The 22,380-nt window shown below is 35.1% G+C and overlaps 1 protein-coding gene across 4 annotated transcripts in view; it reads left to right on the top strand.

Moving 5' to 3' along the window:
* Positions 1-22,380, top strand: part of LOC129785943 (protein winged eye) — a 140,002-nt gene that overhangs the window by 86,511 nt on the left and 31,111 nt on the right. For 3 of the 4 annotated variants that reach the window (XM_055820616.1, XM_055820615.1, XM_055820613.1), the window contains exon 3: positions 18,470-18,601. The exons of the other annotated variant lie outside the window; for it this stretch is intronic. In XM_055820616.1, the coding sequence (XP_055676591.1) occupies positions 18,487-18,601 (115 nt within the window). In that variant the 5' untranslated portion in view covers positions 18,470-18,486. The remainder of the gene's footprint in view (positions 1-18,469; positions 18,602-22,380) is intronic. 4 annotated transcript variants of the gene reach the window in all.

Raw genomic sequence — 22,380 nt, 5'->3', positions numbered from 1 at the left:
AGCTTCATGCCAAAAATGAAGAAAATCTATGGATCCGTTCTCGAGATATAGCCTTCCAAAGTTGGCATGTCATATCTCGGGTTCTAGAAGTCCGATCTTGATCAACTCAAGCGCAAATGAAAGGTTTCGAGAAACCCTACAAATGTCTAGAACATTGCAACTTCGAGAAATGACCGCAAGAGGCGCTAAAGTCAAAAACAAAGTTTTCGAAAATTTCGAACTCGAATTTTTCGAAAATGACGACATAAATTTTTTTCATTTTTCGATATGTTATAGCTGACTTCAAGACCTTTCAAACAAAAAAAAATTTATGAAAATCTATGGATCCGTTCTCGAGATATGGCCTTCCAAACATTTCTTAGGGTATGACTTTTCAACTTTTCCCGACTTTGCGCGTATTTAAATTTATTCGCGTTCTAGTTTGCTCTCACAAAATTGGTACACTGAAAGAAACACAGCTCCCGTAAGCTTGGTCAGCTTACCAGTACATTTCTTTTTATTCTTTTATTCTTTACAAAATTAACAAACTTCTCTGCCATATTTTCGTGGTACCTGATGAAGAGGAGCTAAGACTCCAAAACATCAATCAAGAGCTTTAAATATAAAGAGAAAGGTCATCATGAGAATTTTCCCGGCATGTTGTGAGATTATTGCTATTTGCATATGGGCTAAAAAAGAAGTTCACATGCCCAATATTTGGTAAGAGGAAATTCTGATAAAAAATTGCAGAGAATAACACGACACTCATCGATTTATTTTAGCTCCCAAACTCCCTCGGATACAATTTTCTGTGTTTTATATTCGCTCCAAAAAAACATACATACATCAAATTGATGAAATTTATTATTTACCCCCCGTGTGAATAATATTTTACTGCGGAAGACAAAAAAAACTCTGCAGCAAAATATCTCGAGAGAGTCCCTTTAATGGGCAAAGTGTCCATCGTTATATGTTCCCAAGTGAATTCAATTCATGAATTCAGGAAGCTTTTAGTATTATCGTGCCTGCGAAAGCCGTGATTTACATTTTTCCTCTGTATGTGCCGCGCAAACGACATTTAAATAGTGATTTTTTTTACAGCCTCTCTGTGCTTTCGATGTGGAAATACGTTATGCAAAATATTGCAATGAGAGGCGAAGCGCGGAGTTTATTGAAATTGTAGGTTTATCATTAAAAATGATTCATAAAGAGATTGTTTTTCTCCTGCACGTATACATATAAATATGATATGGAAATGAAAGGAGAAATATATAATCTTCAATTCATCTTTCCTTTTATCCTTCCCTCAGAAATCCCTTTCGGGGTGCAATGGGACGGACATAGGGAGGTCGTCGCCCTGAGCGACACATTGGGAGAATTGGAAAATTTAAAAAATCATTTTGTGCACCGGGAAGGGGGCTCAAAGGAAATTCTCATGAAGGGGTGTAGAAGAAGAATAAGGGGTTAGAGTGTACGGGGGATAGAGGTGAGAGATCTTTTTCCATCACGGATCGTTGAAGGCTTTTATATGCTGAATTTCATTTGGTGAAATGGGGAAAGGATATATCCGACAAATTTCCCCAGGGATCCACAATCTCCATAATATTGAACCCATGCGCTCTCCAAACTGAATTCTGGGAATCGGTCGAAATCTCTCAGAGAAAAATGTGCCGCACAAAAAATCCGACAACTTTCACAGCTCCCGCATCACTTCTATACATACTTCATACCCCCTTCCCCGCCTGGATTGCTCCTCATCGTCCTGGACATGGTCCACTCCGTTGAGAATTTAGTTTTGGTATTCAGTTACACAGTTCACCGAAAAAAAGGGGGGGACCACCTTATATAGGATTCCCAATATGTACTATGTTGGGAAGTCTCATGGAGAAGCGAATTACATGAAAGGAGAGCAAAGAAGATTTCTACGAAATCCATTGCATCAGCGCAAGTGGGAATCCAAGTAGAAGAAGAAAAAAAAATTAACAAGATTTTGCCATATATGCCACACACGATTCCCAACGGAATCACGAACGACGATTTTCACAAGTAAAACTTTAAAAGTTTTTCACAAGGAAATGAACTTTATCTTTTCGTTGAATTCACAATGAGCTAAAAGGGTTTTGTCGATATTTTTTTCTTAAGAAAATTTAAATTGAAATTTGCTTTTTAGGCACAGTTTAATCAGTGTAAGAGCTTTACGAGAAGTTTTCTTATGGTTATTTTTAGGCTAATTTAGGGAGGAAAAACCGTCTAGAAATCTAATTTTTAAATCACTGGTTTTTGGATCTTTCTAGACTCATGTTGGGGTAAAAAGTTGCCCTTTTAGGAAAGATGTTAAAATAACTTTTTCTGAGACAAAAATCCATGTTTTATGTTTCCAAATTATTTATGCTCAAATGTATTTCTTTTATAAAAGAAATGACTTTTAACTTTGCGATAAAGACTGTTTAAAACTAATCAGACAAGATCTAACTTTCTAAAATCGATAAAGTAGGTTTACATAATTACGGATACTACTTCCTAATATTGTATAGTTTTTTTCGCAACAAAAATCGTTTACAATCCGATTTATTTTTCAAAAATAAATGAAAAAGTCAGATTTGAAAATGATTTAATGAGTAGAAAAACGGATAAACAGGTTAATTATAGGTCAAAGACGACAACGAGCATAGAAAAACACGGTCTTATGACTGAATGATTAGGATAAAATTTAAAAATTTCTGGTACCTGATGAAAGAGATAAATCAAACTGAAAGAGTCATTCAAGACACTTAATTTTAGCTTCAGTCAAATTTTGTACCAACACAACCAAAAGCTTTTCATCTCACTAAACCACTCTCAATTCAAAGAGGTCTTTAGAGGAAATATCAAAATCATCTCACTCTTAATAATCTTAGTTGAGAATTGATGAGCATACACGCAGTAGATATGCAAAAAAGGGGTCTTAACAATGTCTTCTCGCCCGCTTTGGATGTGATTGAGAGAGATTTCATTATTATGGGGAATGATGGTAGAGTGAATAAGACCCGCGCTGTTGGGAATTGAATTTCTCCAATGCCATTGAGTCTTCATTACAAATTCACTCTCTACAATGTATTACGATGTATAATATTAGTGTGGATGGAAGCGTTTTTAGCTGTCACGGTATTAAGAGCACCATGAATGCTCTCGCCCTCTTTTCCGACGCTCCAAACGGGCCCGTGATAAATGGTGAGAGTGCACAATCGCAAATTTATATCTAGCCGGGGTGGCCATTAAACATTAAAACGCAAAATTGATGAAAATTTTCAATCACGAGCCATGCCAGCACCAAAATAATGGGAACGACCGAACCATCAATTGCCTGGTTCACGTGATGGAAGCTCTCATGCCTACCTTACAATGCGCATATATAGGTAGGTACCTGCTACCAGCAATCATAACTTCCCCGGGTGATTCAGGAACATTTTTTGAGAGCTCCCTGTCGTCGGTAGGGCCTCCCTGTGTCTCTTTTCCTTTTTGTTCCTCCATGGCAAGTCACCTTTGGAGATGGCGAGCTGTTTACTCGCTGGAATGTCTCGCGACTTTCGTAATGGCTCGATGATTGATAGCACCGGAGCATGAATGAGCCGTGCCCCGGAGGAATTGGCCCCATCGTGAAATTTTGGCGTCCTACTGAATTCAATCGAATTGGATAGAGCTATTTATGAGGATTCGAACAGAAGGACGACGTTGAAAGAGATATATAAACTACTTCTCAGAAATAATATTTTACTTTTTTATTTTCAAACTTTTTTTAAATACATTTTTGTTATACTTCTAATACAGAATGTCTTGTCTATGTATAGCTAGTTATTTAGGGGAAAACGGGGCTTCTTGGTACACTGCGAAATATTCTATGATTTGGGGTGGAATTCACTACTAAATTCGGTTTAAGTTTCTTAAGGTAGTCTAAAGTTTTCTTAAGAAAAGCTTTAGTTTTTTACCTAGTCCTGAGTTTTTAAGCTAGGTCTAATAACTTGTCTAATAACTGAGGCTGTACTTAAGTTAATCTAAAGTTTCTTAAATTAGGCTTCAATTAAGTTAGGAAAATGCTTTCAAAGCTAGGCCTAAATTTTTTATATCTATATAATAAAGAAAGGATTTCGTTCCTGTACAGCTATGCATTTCTACACCGTTTGTCCGATCGTGATGAAATTTGGTACAGAGACTACTGATACCAGGCGGTTTTTACCAACGGCATTCATTTTCCCCCCAGAGCCCCCCTTCACATAGCCCTCATATAAAATTCATGCTTTTTTGACTACTTTTTGAATTCGGCGCCATAAATGTTGTGCGAAATTCACTTTTTCTCTTTGAAATATCTGTTGGAGGTTTTTGCGTGGCCCATCTATATAATAAAGAAAGGTCTCTCTAAAATTTCGTTCCTGTTCATTTATGCATTTCTATACCGTTGGTCCGATCGTGATGAAATTTGGTACAGAGACTACTGATACCAGGAGGTTTTTACCAACGAGTAAATATTTCATTAAATCTATTTCAATTCGTCACAAATTTCTTCTCTTCTAAAAATTTGCGCGAAGCGCAACAAATCCCCGCGAAACGGGGCGAGGTAAATTGGAGCGAAGCGACAATTTACCTCGTTAGATTATAATCTTTCTTAGTCAGGTAATATATTTTTTTTATTCTAGGCCTAAGTTTGTAAGTTTTTTATGGTACGGCTTAAGTTTTCTAAGGTTAAGTCAGGTTCAATTGAAGCTGAATCCAAAATTATATTCAGCCTATCCTGATCTCCAGCTGTGATAATCCTGGCAATATTTAATCTCAAATGAATCTCAAAGCTAAATTTAGTAATGATTCGAAGTTTGATTAAATGAACCCGTATATATTTTGACAAATTTCTCTCTATAAAAATTTACAATACGGGCCCACTCAATTCTTCCTCAACCTCAACATAGCCACCGATGACCTTTTTATGATTTATGCTTTCATGTTATTTAGGTAAAAAAACAATGTTAAAGCACCAAAAAAATTGAATTATTTGTTTGTAGAAATAATTTAGGTCCCTGCTTGGAAAACAACAACCTTTAGTAGGTACTTAATCTGTTTTCTCTTAATCCAACTGAATCGTAAGAAGAGATTATCAAAAGGTAAATCCACCGCAATCTCCCATACACACCTGTCTGATGCATTTTGTCTTAAGAAAGAGATTATAATCTGAGATGATTGTGAGAATAATTTGCATTAAAACGTTGCAGAGGTAGGTTATGAATGAATTTTGAACCTCTTTGCTACTTTTACCTGTTAAATAATTTATTATTTCTTTGAGTTCAAAGCTGGAAGGTATAATCCTTGATGAGGAAACACCGGATAATTTATTTCCTGAATCACCCCTCATTTGGTGTCTATTTTCTTTTAATAATACACCCCCGAAATTACATCACCTTGTGTCCATCTTGTCAATCAGAAATCCCATTTTAGCAAATAACACAGGAATTGGGTAGAAGAAAACAATTCAATGGGGATACCCCTGTGTAGTCCACAAGATAGGGCTCTCCCGCAATGTACAGAGAGAGAGTGTTATAAAATTGGATGACTAGCAATTCGGCGATGACGGGAAATATTGAGTTTAGGTGTAGAGGAGTGTGAAATAGGGATACATATGAACTACATGTGAGGTTTAATCGCTTTAATGGATTCGATGGTCTATTCACACTGACCACACGAAGGGCTATGCGAAAGAATGAGATGCAGACACGAGGTAGTTCCCGCATTGATGGGTTTTATGGAAAAACGCCGATAACGCCGTCACTCTTGACGAACGCAATTTAATTTGAGCATTGAATAGATTCAACTTTTCCTTTTCTCTCCACAAAAAGTTGTCTAAAATTGCTACAATAATCCACTGAGGCATACCAAATCTGTTAATTCTCCATCAATTGGAAGCGCCTCTTAATACATTCGCTTTGGTCGCCTCTCTGTTGGGGATTTGTCTTTCGCCTCCATCCTCTGCTATGTAGAGACTCTGAAAAAAGCCGTCGGCTTATGCCATCAACTCCATGTTGTTGTGGTGGAAGAAAAATTTCACATCTGAAAACTCTTTCTGGGCAAATTCCATACGTCTCTCTCTCCTTGGCATATTTGCCACAATACTTCTTCAATATTTGACTTCACTGTCCCATAAGTACACAAAAGATGCGTGCTTACTTGGAAAACAATACGAGAAAAAAAAGAAAAATAGATCGTGTGAGAGGGGCGAAGAAAAAAAAAGAACATTGATTGGTATCAAAGAAATGAGGCTTCACAACACAATGCGTGTATAATTTTCTGTAATTATATTAAAATTACCAATAAATTCAAAATAATATCCAACCATTATGTTGCACACACTATGCCCAAGTTTATCCAGATGCTGGTGACATAATGGTACAAGTGGTTTGGAGGGGTGAGCAGTTGCTTGCAATTCGAAGGCGAAGGAAGTTCTCTTTAAAGATAGGGGTGCTTGCCTTACTTTAATCTAGACTGTCTGAATATGTGGAATTGGAAATTCGAATTGTATACTTTAACTGGACTTCATAAAATGATATATTTGCGTTATTTTGTTTGTTTGCCTGTATGTTTGTCTATTTATATGTTCGGACTATCCTTTAAGGCGATCGTCACGAAACCTAGAAAAGTAAGAGTGAAGCTTAGCAAGCAACAGCATTGGAAAATTCACTCTCCCACATCCATACTACTTCACTACCCTCACTGCCCTTAAAACCTTTAAAAATGCCTTTTAACCCTTTCGTGTCCACGTGAAACATGAGCTCTTTTATCACGATATTTATTGTCTCGATGCTTTTAGAGGACTTTTTTCAATCAGAACGTATTTTTTGGCTTCTTTTGTGTGAATTTGATGCAATTGTAAATTGTAAAAACAATTAAATTCATAAATAATTGATAAAATAAAATGTTTCACGTTTAGGTCAACGTATAACCCAAAAAACACGAAAGGGTTAAAGTAATTTATTCATTTCTACGGATAATAGTATTCAGTGACAGTCTTGTAGACGGTCAAAATCAGCAAAACAGCCGATTAAGATTTGCCTAAAAAACGCACACAATGACGTCATTTTCTGCATTTCTGAACAAACCCTTTACCGGCTTTTCTTAATTGATTCCTGTGAGAAATATGAAGTCTTTTTAGCGATTTTTTATTCTTTTTCTTTTTAATTTTTCACAAGATTTCGTGTGTCCCGATTATTTCCTCAAATAAAGCTTTCACTTATATTAAAATGAATAAACACCTTTTGGACATAAACCAGAGTGCGATATTTTAGGGATGATTGACTACACCAAAAATGCTTCATCTTCATTTTCTTATATAAAATGTCTTAAGAAGGCTTCAACTGCAATGAAATATATTCTTGCACATGTCAACGTATCAAATGACATTCCTTTCCTGAGAATTCTTCAAGCCCATATGCCTTACAATGGAAGGAAACTTTAATTAAAGGTCTCTGTACCATTGCATTCCTGCATTCACTTCTTGCAGTGAAACTTTTTCATTCTCTCCGCGTGGAATATCCATATTTTTCATGAGATTATTCTGCCTAGTGTGGAAGAATGATGTATTGCCAACGATAATAGAGAGATTTAATATTCTCTTCAAATTTCACACGTAGTAAGTTTGAAAATCTCCTGTGATTTTTTTTGCCTATATAACGTCGAGATGGGAAAAGGTAGTAAAAATCACAAAATTGCAGTGTTACGTTATATTTTATGTGGTGTGTAACAGAAGTGCAAAGGATATTTATTAAGCTCAAAATGATAGTTTTTTTTAGTGTCGTATGAATAAAGGCAGCAAAGTAATAAATTTTTATCGGTTTTATTAAGCAATTTTCTTTACAAAAATATTCAATGCAATTTTAAGGGTTCTCTCAGATCGCTTCCGCATTAAATGTGGCATTTGGCCAAAAGAGATTTTTGTGGACTTCATGACTACATTTAATAAAAATTATGTTAAAAAGAATAAAGATGAGACAAACAGCGGAAAACATCCGTAGTACGAAACCGTATTATGTACATTTTATATGTAATTCAGACGAAGCTATGTTAGGGTAGATAAGCAAAACATACTCTCTCTAAGGGTAGGTAGATAGGTAGGTACTTATCAAGTGAGTCTGTCTTTCAATGACCACAGCACCGTTAGTGATGCTGTATAAGAGGGTAGACAGTCAAAATCATTGAAAACAGGACGTTTCCTCCAGGTAAGGGCTCCATAATTAAATTAAGTTATTAAGACCAAAATGTCTGTATAACAATTTATTTAGAATGTAGCATCAAATTTTAAGTTAAAAACTTTCTAAATTCCAACATAGAATCCTTTCACGGTAAAATATATTCAATTTCTCATCTTTAAAGTGTTCAGACTTTTAGGCAGAAAAGAAATCCTTTTGCGCCCATCTTTTACTCTTTGTTTTCTCTTTCGGGGAACTTTTCTTCTCTCGACAAAATCCACGCAATATACGAAACCCCTTGACAAGAGGGATGTGAACTGAACAACACAAAAAACGTCCATCTCCGCATCTCTTTTGTAAGAATGTACTCGAGAAAAGTTCAAATAACCCACGAGAGCGGCACAAGAGAAGGAACCTCATGAAAAGAAATAAAATCGTCAGTAAATTGGAAGACCCACATTGCGTGCATGTGGTTGAAAACGAACTTATTTTATTGGAGTTGACATCTAAATTGTGTTGGACATTGGCTTCGTTTGCATTCATTTCACTCCTCAAGTATTTTTATAGGTTTCGAACCCCGAAAGAATTACACACTACGATCGTAAAGCTGGGGTCAATAGCGGAAAAAATAATAACACACTAAATAATTCTTACTCTCAGTTATATGAGTTTATTCATGGATTCTTCTTTTTTGCTCTCTCCCTTCTCCGGGACTTTTTTGAACCCACAACTTTTCAGGAATTTAGTTGAGGGAAGAAGAAAAAAAATTGTTTCCCAAGTGTTATGGTGTGTACCAATATTGCAGGAGAAGCCACATTAGTTGATGGAAATTCCAATTATATATTAGCCAAGAAACCATAGAAATGCTAAACTATAGGGCAACATGCAACATTATTCAATTGGGGTGAAATATGCTTTGAACGAAATGTAGGTAATCATCTATATGTCTGACAATGCTATAACTCCAAGACGCCTTAATCGATTTGGATGATATTGCTATCAAACGACGCACATTCAAATCTTCTGCTTTGAACCTAATATTAACAATTTCTCAATCGTTAGAAAATGAATGTCAAAAATTTGATTAGAAACGTTACAAGTTTAAAAAAATGTCACACGTTCAAAAAAACTTAAAACGATAGAAAATAAAAAAATGATACGTAGGCGATAGAAAAGGTTAAGGTTAAACTTCAGAAAAACGTCAATCGTTAGAAAAGCTATGTCCTGAGGAATGTCAAAAATTCGTACAAAAATGTCACACGTATGAAAAAAAAAGTCATATTTTCGAAAATAAACTGGGGTAAACGTCAAACGTTAAAAAAGACACATCAAATTAACATTCAACGTCACAAAAGAATATCAAACGTTAGGTAAGAAACGTCAAACGTTAAAATTAGACATTCAAATTGTCATAAGCTGTCAATTTTAATACAATAGTTTTTAAGACATAATACAGTAATTTTATTGTTCTTTTTTAATCAATTTTAGACTTCTAATTTCTTCTAATTTCTAATTTCTAATTCTAATTTCTTTTCTCTAATATGTATTTGAGAAAAGTATTTAAAGCACAATCAAGTAATTAAAATAAACTTTAACTAACATTTTAATTTATTTTGGAAACAAGAAGAAGAAGTAAACCTAAATGAATACAAATCGGTTTGCCAAACCACATCAATTTGTAAGATGAATCTCTCTAATCTCGGGGATAAAGCTGTATAGAGAAGAAAATAATTGATCAGTGTTAAAATGCCATTTCTTACTGTCAGCTAAAGTACACACTTTTGAGAACAAAGAGAAGAATTCCTTCAAATTCCCCCCAAAAGAAGCCCCAAAAGTAATCTCCATTCTTTTCAGTACCTAATTCCACAGGCAATAATATGATTAATAAAGTAATTCGACAAAGCACGTGTTTAATGTCAGCCTGGGATCAACTTTGCAGATTTTTCTGCTTTTTTTGTGTGTGTCTCCACGGGATCCAAACTTCCTCCCCATTTCCGTTTTGACAAACCCATCAGAATAACCAATAAGTAAGTTAAGCCAGTCATCCACCCTTATAATAAAAACCGTGATGAGGATGGAATCTCTTTGTATGTCGCCCCGGCATATGTTGCAATGGAAGTAAAATTATTTTCGCGACACATAAAGTAAGGATACGTATTGGCATCTCTCAAGTTGACGGTGTAGTGTGTGGGGGTAGGGTAATGTTGTCATTTTCTTCTTTTTGCCTGTTGAAATGTAATTTGGTTGGGCTTCCACCACCACCACCACCCTCAAATGTTTCTGCGGGAAAGTTGATATTTTCCTGTGTGACTGTATCATGTTGTTGCGCCACGTGAAGTTGGATGGGATATGACAAAAATGAAAATAATGTTGTGAATTTTACAAAAGGACAGACACATTGGAGTGGGATTAAGTTGTGGATAAATAGGAAAAGGGGCGAGGGGGAGTTGGAAAATGCCTCATCAGAAAGTTTTGCCAACAGTATAGAATTCCTAATGCGCCCAGGAAGTACAGCGAAACGAACGATCGAATAGGGGTGACTTTTATACCTTCATATATTGCTATTCCGACGGCAGAGAAATAATATTAATCTACATATCTTTCAGATCTGACTCCAAGAAAAATCGTATATGCGTGCTGAAAGATAAATGAAATAATTTTTATGACAAACAGCTAAATGAGATTTTAGCTTTAACTCAATCTTTCCCCCTTATTGCCTCCTACATAATTATGGAAATATAGCAGATGTGAGCAACAATTGGTGTAGAATCTTGAATCAATCTAAGACTAGACTTTAAGGAACTGTATGTCTATTTATGACTTTTTTTTTAATAAATTCAAAAACTTTGAAACTGTGCAATTAAATAAATTACAAAGGAAATATAATTCGAATTCACTTTTAATAACAATTTTGCGAAAACTTATAATTAATACTCCTAAACCTCCTAAATGTCTTGCAAAAAAATACTTCAGTCAAATTAAGGTATTTTTGACAGATTTATTGAAAACCAATCAATCGATGTTCGTAAAATTTGACCAACTTGGTGATAGATATTTGTCATATTTAATCAGCGAAATGGTAATTTAATCAATTCAATTGACAGAAGGTATTTGACAGATTCAATCAGTGAAACAATAATTTGATCAATTTATTTAATGGAAAATATTTGACAGATTCAATCAGTGAAACAGTAATTTGACGATTTTGTATTATAGAGTATGTTTGATAGATTTATTCAGCGAACGTATATTTTGACCAATTTAGTTAGTAGAAGTTATTTAGCAGTTGTGTTCGTTATGAAAATTTCAATCTGCTACTTTTAACTTTTTAATTCTCTAATCTTGACGGTTTCATTCTGTTATTTTGAGTGTTTTATATCATAGGCTGAATTACTTCTAAGTTTTTAATAATTGAAATCTGCTATGTTATCCTTTCATTAAATATTTCAGTCATTTTCGCTAAAAACAAATAATTATATTAACTGATTTCTTCAGTTAAAACGTCCTTTCGCTGATCTACTTCAGCGATTTTTATTAATTTTTTTTTCAAGAGTGATTCATTCTTGTTTTTCTACTTTTCCATCATTTTCGTTATTATAAGAAAAACATAAAATTTGCTCTAAATGAATTTATGTAGGTAAAGTTTTCTATATAGGATTTAATGTATTTTCCTAACCCTCAGATGCCACACTTGTCCCACACATTTAAACCAAGGGAGTGGTCCCACTCTCTCTCTCATCCACTCTTATGTGTAGTAGCAGTTTCATCGACAAGAGTTTCGATCAATAGAACAGTCACTTGGGAAATGTAAATGATTTCATCTATAACCTTGTGCACAAATTTATGGCAAAACGCACACACACACCACCCAAAGGTGGGAAATAAATTCAACATCATGCAATATAATTTACTCTTTCGCTCTTCTCAAGCCCACGTATATAGCGCGCAGAAGTTTCACCTCATACCTAAATTATTTATCTCCAGTGAATCCTGAATATCGGCGCTAAAGATGGTTGAGTGTGTATTAAAGTGTATTTGGGTGAGATATTAACAAATTGGGTATTTTAGGGGGCAATAAAACTTTCATCGCAAAGTGTTGCGCACGTATTTGGCGCCATGAAGATTTCCCCTGCAGCTTATAATGTAAAATGTACGCATATGTATGTATGCCTCATGTGGTATGGAAAAGCCCTCTGACGCCTATGCATCCCTAAATACATAATAACACAAACACCACGTGTTGTCCCCAATGCTGGTTACTTCATGACGATGCCGTGAGTCTGCCACTGCCATCCCCGCAGACCACGAGATGCTTATGGCTTCAATATTCTCGGTAACAAATCATCCGACTGCTTTCCATGCGAAGAATTCTTTTTTTTCCCTGCCCTCCTACCCTTCAAACTCCACACACATTCGTAGGATCGTGGAGCCTGAGGCATGGTTTCCAGAGGGGAGCCACAGTGTGAACCAAACCAAAGTCCCAGCAGCTATCCTGTGTGGTGTCTAGTGCGCCGAAAAATTAGAGATGACTTTTGTTTGTAATTTTCTCACATATTGATTAAGGTCTTTAGGGATACGGATTGACGGGACCTATGAGAGGTCATGGATAACGATTAAGGAATCAATTTTTGGTGTTCTAGGAAAATTCCTTCCGATTGCGTCAGCCAAGGGACGGTAGGTCAACCCAAACGCATCCTTTCAATTTTGGGGCCAAAGCTGACGCAATCGGAAGGAATTTTCCTAGAACACCAAAAATTTAAAATATTCCGTCAGATTCTACTTGATTAAGGAATCAAATTGTTTTCTTTATTTAATGGATTTAATGAAAATTTAAGAGAAAATTAACAAAAACTATATTTATCAACTTATTTAAAAAAGAAACAAATATCTCGATCTTTATTAGTATCTTCCTCAGGTCCTCTGAATTTAGGACTTTAAAATACAGTTTTTTTTTAAATATTTCACGGCCCCGGATATCAAGTTCATAGGGCCTTAAAACACGTTTCTTTTGTTTTATTAATATAATTTTAAAAGCTTTAAAATACTTTAAGAGCTTTTTTCGAGTCTTTTTTCCAGGCGGTTTTTAAAGTTTATTACTTACTTCTTATTCCTTTATTAAGACCTAAATTTTAAAATACTCTAATTATTTTATGTTGTGACATTAAAAAAAAAATTATAGCCTTAGAAAAGTAAAATTTCAACGGAAACTTCGCAGAAAAGCTAATAAAATATCTCTCAATTGAGATTGAGTATATCCGGAAAAAGCATTTCCTCGCCATAAAAACAAGTTCAGCGCAGTACCGTGCTTGCTTCCAACCTTCCTACCCCTATAGAGGCATCGTAAATTTGTAGCTGCACGTCGCGATGTGCAAATGAGAAGTTTTTATTTGATAAATGAATAGACGGGACTTGGGGATTTTCGTTGGGAGCTCACACACAAAACTTTAAAATTGCCGGACGTGAAGCTTGCACTGGATTGCCTGTATAGCACGGAACTCACTGGTGTGTAGCCCTTCAATTCATGTATTTAATGGTATACGGCGGTGTGTCTCCTATATTTTTGCATGTAGCACTTGGACATGGGGTAGTGTCGGCCCTTGGTGGAAAGGGTTGCCCCTTTTGGGGAGGTGTTGCAAACTTTGAGGCATCATCCCCACGTGCAAACTCTATCCAACACCCGGTATACACATCCTGTACCCTGAAAAATGCGAATAGGAAATGAATGAGGTTGGTTTGTGAGTGAGAAAAAAGGGCGTCCGGAGTAAGTAATTCCTATTCAAGGAATGATACCCAATTGTATCCTTCTCTCAATTAGTGCCACTTTAACCCTTAACATTGGTACCTTTTCCGCCCTTTTCCACACCTTCCCTTAGCTGAGAGGGAAAAATTCAGGAAGGTCCTGGCATGATGAAAACCTACTGTTTTGTGGTTTGCTGAAAAAACAATTCCCCAAGCTCCCCTTGTTGGTGCCTTCCTGTTAAATGGAAGATTTTATGATGAGATAGTGCAAGAGCCAGGACCTTGCAATATTCTGCACGAACTAAGTTTTAGCCGCTTTAGCATATGAAAATGCAACACAAAGATGTAAATATATATGAGCAATTTCCCAAATATCCTTCGTCCTCGGGAGTGTATTAGGTTCGCTCTCAGTGAAGTCATTATCATGATATCACCTTCAAGTTATGCACAGATGAGCCATTGGGCAGGGCAGGAGTATCTCTTCCGACACTTCCTACTAGGATTTTATAGAAAAGGATGGTTTTTCCGGACAACTCAATCGTATCATTAAAAGTGTAATTAAGTGTAATTAACAGCCAACATTATATATTTCAAATTATGCTGCATATAATTATGTAGTTTTACCACTCCAGCCAGGGAGAGTATTTGAGTATTAAAACACCCCTAAAAGTTAAGGAAATATAGGTTTTCCTTTAGAGAACAAAAGAAATTGATACTGGGCTAAAAATTACATGAAAAATATTTTAAAGGATGCTTTTAAATGTTTTAAAAATTATCAAGACGTTAGAGTACCTAAACATTAAACGTTAAAAGAAACGTCGAATGTTGGAACAAAATTTCTCTAAAAAAAATGAAAAAAAGTCTATTTTCTAAAAAAATCTTTTTTTTTTTAAATATATTTCTGACTACGCCCCCGAGTAATACTATTCAAGCAAACACCAAAACTCTAAGAAATTCACTTAATAAATAAAAGAGCACTTTCACTTCTTTTTTGGGGTTGAAAGAAAAACAGAAGAATTAGCTGTTTGGCATATAATTCAATTCCCACCTTGTCAGGCGCTATAAGACATATAATTTTGCTCCTTCCTCTTACTTTTGCCGGCATCAGAGTGCAAAATGAAATAAGAAAACTTACAATTTAAGCGCGAAGTGAGTTCTGCGCAAAGCACTCGCGAAAAAAGCTTTCATTCCCTGCACAAACAAAACATACACCCTAAGTGCGGTGTGTGATAAGTTGTTTTTATTTCCCGCCCTGGCACTCGCACACACAGCATTCCGGAATGGAAGTCTCTTTCATCTTTTCGGGATGTTTCCCTGAATTTGCTCGAAGAAATGCTTTGGTTTGAATAGAACAAAATGTTTGGGAGACTGATTTATTGGGCTCTAAAGTACGCAGAATGGCTGAAGGATGAAAAGTTCGTTGAATCTACGCGGAGATTGTAGTGCAAAGGCTCATTCTATTCTCTTTGCAATTCAATGCCAGAAGAACTCCTTCTGGTAGGGAAGGGGAAAGGGCGTTTTCGGCGAAATGTAGTGAAAAATGGTTAGTTAATGTAGAAGACATTAGACGTAGGGGAGGACGGTTTAACTCTGTTTTTTTTTTTCTTAGAATAGATTTTACTTCATTTTATTCAGTTCATAACCTTTTGGTTCTTTCTCAAGAAAATTCTCATCAGGATTCCAATTACATAATTTAAATTTTCCTGAAGCAATTTGAAGATATTTGAAGACAAACAAACAATTAAAAATTTATTCCTTCTATAGCAAAAAAAAACTTAAGAATTGCAACATATGTGAATATTATGCAAATATTGTGAATTTTCTTCTGCAATATGGTGCACAAATAAACCACAAATTGTTGTCAATTTACTAAAGTCAATTACATTAAATTTAGAAATGAGAAGAAAGAAAAATTGGCTCTTTCATCAATTCTTGCCTAATTTTTGCACGCAAATATTTGCGGTTTCATGAATTTTTCTGTTCTCTATTTATGTCCCTTAAATGCAAATTACTTGTCCATTATATAAGTCAATACTAAGAGGGTAATACCGACTAAATTGTCATAGTATTTGTTTATTTTATTTGTATAAAATGTTGTTGGTTGTTTAGAAATAAAAAAAATGAATTTTGATAGTTATAGGAGAGTTGTGGTTACATAATTTCTACACACACGGGAATCCTTTTATCTCTTACCCATATAACCTCTTGAAATATTCCATTTGCACAAGGAAGTGACTAATACTCAAACACTCATTCAACACCCAAGATTTTCCACCACACACTTCATACGTTGAGCACGTAATGTGCGTTATTCTCAATTTTATTATTCAAACCGCGCCATATATTCTTTATAATACATGGTTGATGTTGGGAATATATTACATTATATCATAATAAATAAATTGTAAACCACACATAAAATATCTCTCGATTTTTTCACTTGCCATTTACCTACAATATACTTCTTCCTCCCCCAGCGGGAGAATGTGAAAATTAATCAACGAATTGGCGTGCAAAGTGAAAAATTTGCTATGAGAAAACTGATGACTGATAAAAAAGTAGGTACCGTATGGACTTCCATTCATCAATGGAATTTCAAAAACATTTCACTTTTTGCACGCGTTTTTCATTTATGATTCTTTTCTGTACACGTTTCTTTCTTTCACGTCTCCACAGTGCGTCTGCCTGTGACCTACCAATCATAAATTGTAATTAAATATTTACATAACTACACATGCTATTTTTTATCCCAACATGGGAAATTATATATCATTGCCTACCACATACATAAACATAGTGGAATGGTAGAATTTACATGTTAATGTATTTTTTTCCAAGATATTCTACAATTTTAATTTTTTTTATCAATTTTTTACCATTTTGATCGATTTGAATAAATTTTGTGTGAAAGAGATAAAAATTCTTCAGATTTTGATAAAAATAAAATATCCAATTTACCAATTTTGATAAGTTTATCTATTTTGATTAATTTATCAAAATTAGCTAAGCAAAGTCTGAAGCAATAAATATGAAATAAAATTGCAAAAGAAATTCTAATTTTTACTTGTCTGAAACTTTTTTAATAATAGGTACTGTATTATTCAAAAATATCAGAGTCAAATATGTGCATTTAATCAAAACTTAATCTTTGTTAAATATTTGTAAAACTACTGTAAACTTTCCATAACACCTCGATTTCTTTTTCCTTGAAACACCAAGACAAAGAACAATTCTAGAAACTACGACTACAGGAACAAAATGTACAGAAGGAAGAATTTGCAATTAAAATCTTCCACTATACATTGCTATTTGCTGAAGGAATTAACTCAGCATGAGCTTCTGTACCCAACAGGGTTCTTGAAAATTCACTTGGAGAAATTTCAAGCTGAAACCAAAACATTACCACAACTTCCACTTAATCTCTTGTCTCGTTTTTTTTTTTGTTAGAAATTTTACGGCTGGTGTGTATTCTTTTGGTTTTTTTAGGTACATTTCTTGTGAAAATAAAATTTAAAAAATATTTTAGAATGGATATTTTCTAAGAAGTTGAACGAATATTATGTTCTTTCTGTTTTTATGTAAAATTAGAGCAGAAGAGGCCACAAGAGACATCTTAATTGAGAACTATTCTCCAGGAACATCCATCAATGAAATTATTTTTATAAAGTAATCGATTGTTTCAGTCATTTTATGTTTTATGCGGTCGTGAAAGGGTTAAAATGGTTAAAATATGAAAAAATAATTGTTGCAAGATGTCCTTTTTGCATTCTCCCCGATTCTGCCTTATGTCACAGCAGCAAAAAGGTGGTTTAATAATTGGAATAACTATACTTTACTTATGTATTATACATACACAGTACATAAATATATAAATAAAATATGTACGATAGAGACTTTGAGCAAAACCCCGGCAAAAACTTTGGCGTTAAATTAAGATGCTGATGGCTGTTGGATGTAGAATTGTGAGGAAAATTGCGGGAATCACTGTTGCACAAGAACAAGTTGCTCCGAGCAACAAATTGACGGCTTTCATTCTATGTGGTTTCGCGTCTGCATGTACAATAGAACCATCGAAGACTCATCGGGGAGTGGGGTGAGGGCAACTTGAGAGTTTTCCGCTGTGTGTGTGGAAAAAGGCACTAAAAGAGGTTTGATGATGGAAAACAAGTGGGTGGAGGATGTTGTGAATTGGAAGAAAAAGAGAAAGAAGGAGCTTTTTGGTATTTGGAAATGAAATAAAATCCATTCCCAAACAGCACAGCACCAATATCGAGCTGAGAAACAATTGGCAATTTCCTTTTTTTTTACCTTTTTATCTTGAGTTAATTGGCTTTTTACTTTTCTTTTTATTAGTTAAAGTGAAAATTCTTTATTTCCCTAAATTGACCATTAATCATTTTCCATTCGCATCGTATGTTCATTTTCATTTTCATTCCATTGCATTCATTTTCATATTTCATTCATTTTTTAGTTCATAAGTTAATTGAGCAAGTTTGATTTCTTATTCATTTGGTTTTATGTGTTGTATGTTGTTATTTCTTTTATTATAGTTTTGCCGTTTCAAGGCATGTTGGGTACAACTGGAGGGCGTTTTATGGGGCCATCTGGGTCGTCGCATGCACATGGAAGTCTTTGGCCACCAACCACGGGACGTTCATTAGAGTTACAATCAAATGGCGAAGGTATTTATGCAGCTACTTGATACTCTTGACATTAAGCCATAGTGTTAAGTAAGTTGATAATATTCCAACAACCACTCTACTTTTCCTTTTTCTATTCCACCACAAATGCAACGTACAGAATATTGTCTATTCCACCTCTATTCTATATGTATGTGTGCACATAAAGCATATATATATAGTAGAATGAAACACAAATATTTGTTCATTATCACAATTATTAATATTTGTGATATGACGTAACATGCTATGCGTAGAAGAATGAAAAGAAAATAATAAAGAACAACCTCCTGCATCAACCAGACTCCAATATACTGAGATGAGGAGTCACTTTAGTTAAATATTTTTCCACCACATTGTCTCCCAATTCATCACAAAAAAATTTTCTTCGTGAATCATCAAACAAGATACATTTCCTGCTTTTCTCCCCAATCCAAATTTCAACCACATTGGCGTTCTTATCAAAATTCTAAACACTCCTCAAATATGCATAAATGAACGATAATTTTCTTTGTCCACTCTGCAATACAACATTATTCTGTATTAGACCGCATTCACATTTCCAACAATTGCATTCACACAGAGTTGAAGGGACCCCAAAGAGGCGGAAGCGCTAAATGAAATTTAAATTTACCACAGCTGTGAATTTTATCGTCATCAAAGCTCCTCTTATGCATGCGTATTATTCAAATTGTGCAATTTTTAAACCTTTCCCTTTGAGAATTTCTCACAAATTTCACACCTCAAATCGCATGCCATAGAGGTGTGTTTGTGTGTTGCTTTGAAAACCATAAAATATTGAAGATTTCTTCTTTTATACCTATTTGAAAAAAATATTTTGCTATTTATTTGTACGTTATATTAGGGGGAAAAGGGGCTTATTCATTCTTAGATGTATTTTATAACAATCTTATCTAAGACATGAACTAGTCAATAAATCTTAAAGATAATTGAAAAACATAAAAAGAGAACTCAAAGTCAAGAAGACGTTTATTGTCCTTCTCTCTGTAGCCACTGAAGAAGGCTCCGAATGAAGCCGAAAGCTCTGGAAAACGTGAGTTTTTCTGGGTGAGAACCCCCATTTAACTGACAAAGAAACCCGGAAAATTATTATTGTTTATTCTACAAAACTTAGCAACGATTCGGAAATTCATCAGGCTCTGAAGAATTTAATTACACTATTTTAATTACGTCATTATTATGTTTTTTTTATTTAATTGTGTGAAACATTCGCGTTAACGTTTCAAATATTACTATTTTGCTGAGAAATTCAGAAGAAGAAAATCGTTCATGAACACTCGCTGTTTTGAAAAATTCTTTAAAGAAAAACCTTGTCAAAACTCACCCATGAAACTTTAACGCTAATGTTTCATGTATCTGTTCTGTATGAACAAAAAACACAATATCGACGTTTTTTTTCAGTTTAATGCAAATCTTTGCCTATTTTTTGCAGCTAGCTCTATATAAGAAAAATGAAGAATCATTAAATCCGATTCCAGGGTTTTTTATTAATGTGTATGTTTCTAGTGAATGAAAGTGAATAAACTCCTTTATCATAAATGTTATACGATGTAGCTCAAGAGATGAATCATGTTTTATTACAGACATTTGTTCTACTCTTTTTACTAAAAATCTGTAGCATTTTTTTGTAAAACTAATTAGAAATGTATTAAAGGAGTCTATTCATTTTGATGCCCTAATTCTAAAACAATTTAAAACAGCCAAATATTTTTTTTTAATCTAACAAAATTTATAAATTAAGAAATCCAATTTTTCTTCTGTAAATCCGAAAAGTCTTGAAAAATTTCAACTACTGCACATTTAATCATTGTAAAAATATGTTCTTGTTCATTGAATTGAATGGTGTTACTGCGTGCGAATTGAATGGTTGGGAAAATGTCTTTCGGGTATATAATTCAGGACGTGATTGAGATAGAGAAAACCGGAAAACTAATTTTATATTCGGAAACAACCAAAGGGACCGTCTATGGATTTCCCCAAAATCGATTTTATCTCTCACACTCCGCATTGTGATGTCTCTTTAATATTCTCCGTGCGTTGTCTTTTTGGGTGAGACGACCATCTTCCGATGATGGCACAAAGTTCAATTGTGGAGAAATCGGAAGTGGAGGTTCTTGACACAATTTCTGACACGGGGGATTAACATCTCTCACACCGTTCGGGTGTGGGGTGTTAATTGAAAATTTTCTGCAGAGTGATGTTTACCCGGAGAGGTTAATCCCATCAGCTTGGGTTTTTCTCCTCTCACAGTGATTTCTATACTGCTAATTTTCAATACAATCGGTCATGGCAAAAGGTGTTGCGATTGTTGTGCTAAATCTCATTTGATGTTTCGCTTGTGGAGAATGACAGGGTGGATTAGGGGTCACAATCTGGGGTCGGCAATGCACACCCCTCTCCCGGAGCACAATCCCTCTTGTACCCCATGCCAAAGGATAGGTTCATTTTCATAATTGGACCATTTAAAAAATTCAAAGCGCAGGGTAATTTTGGGGAAGTTTAAAAAAAAAAGGAGGAGGAAGCCAAAGTCAAGAGCTTCGGGGTATGAATGGATCTCGTGGGAGAAGTATGGCTTTTGTGTCTTTCCCGTCGCACATTGGCTCCATCGTCCACACGGGCACTTTGTCTCATTCCTACCGCGGATTTTAGCGAAAGCGATGGAAGGCAAGTGGAGGGAAAAAAGGTTGAATTGCTAAATTGTGTGTTCTCTTCAAGTAGGTTTACTTTACCGGAACACTGTTGTCCGTATATACTGTTGAATTTAAATTGCAGCACCACACTGTGAGGCCATTGCCTTCGTAAAAGCGTCTCAAACGCCTGTGTGTTAAGTGGTGTTAAATCTATCGTCTGCACACCCAACGTGAAGGAAACAGTCGCATCGTCTTTTGACGCCCGTCGCCTTTCACCCTCACTGCTGGCTTGAGAGCAGATGATCCTCCTTGCTTGCCTCCACGTCATTACACAAATCGTGTATGAAATGTGCTAAATAGTTTGGTGTAGAGACGATGCAGACATCCCGGGCTTAAAAGTCTATATCAGCTCAAATCATGCGAAAACTTATAGTTTCCACATTTAGGAAAGGGTTTTAATTGCCTTCTGCTTCCTACTCTGTCTTCACATTAGCCCCTAAATTCACGACCTAGGCCCTACAATAAATGCCCCAAACTCTTACCCTTAAAGGTGGTGACTTCTCAAAATGATTACACTTTCAATTTTATCCCTCGTGCAGGCAAATTGCTTCTCCCCACCGCAAAAGAGCATTTCTGCACTATATGTGTGCAAATTATTTTGTGCAGTGAGCAATGACGTAGTCTCGAGTCGTAAATATTCCAACCAATATCGCCATGAATCACAATTTCATACCCAGTGCTTCGCTAACCACGGTCTGTCCACTGCGCCAGAGGTCTTCAAATAAAATTCAACAAAAAAGAATCTTTGACATATCTCAGACACAATAATTCCATTACAAATAATTTATGATTGATTATTTCTTTTGATTGCCTCAATGTGTGCTATCAGGCAACTCTCTCCGATGTTTACCAGTTCACATGGTTAGTCAGAAGATTTGTGGGCTTTTTTTTTAAAAGTTTTATGTTTGTTTTCTCAGTCATGATTGGAAGAAAAAATTACTTAATTTTGGCATATGCTTTTTGGATAAAATAAAATGGGGTGTGGCTTATGAAATATTGTAAAAACTGTCCTCAATTTTTCTCAGCTGACCTAAATATAAAATCTTTTCGGTTTCCTTTCAATGTTTAATT

This window comes from Lutzomyia longipalpis, chromosome 1, assembly GCF_024334085.1.
Source record: "Lutzomyia longipalpis isolate SR_M1_2022 chromosome 1, ASM2433408v1".
Classification (NCBI taxonomy): Eukaryota; Metazoa; Arthropoda; class Insecta; order Diptera; family Psychodidae; genus Lutzomyia; species Lutzomyia longipalpis.
Note: the sequence above shows the minus strand (reverse complement) of the source record. Positions and strands in the feature narration are given on the sequence as shown.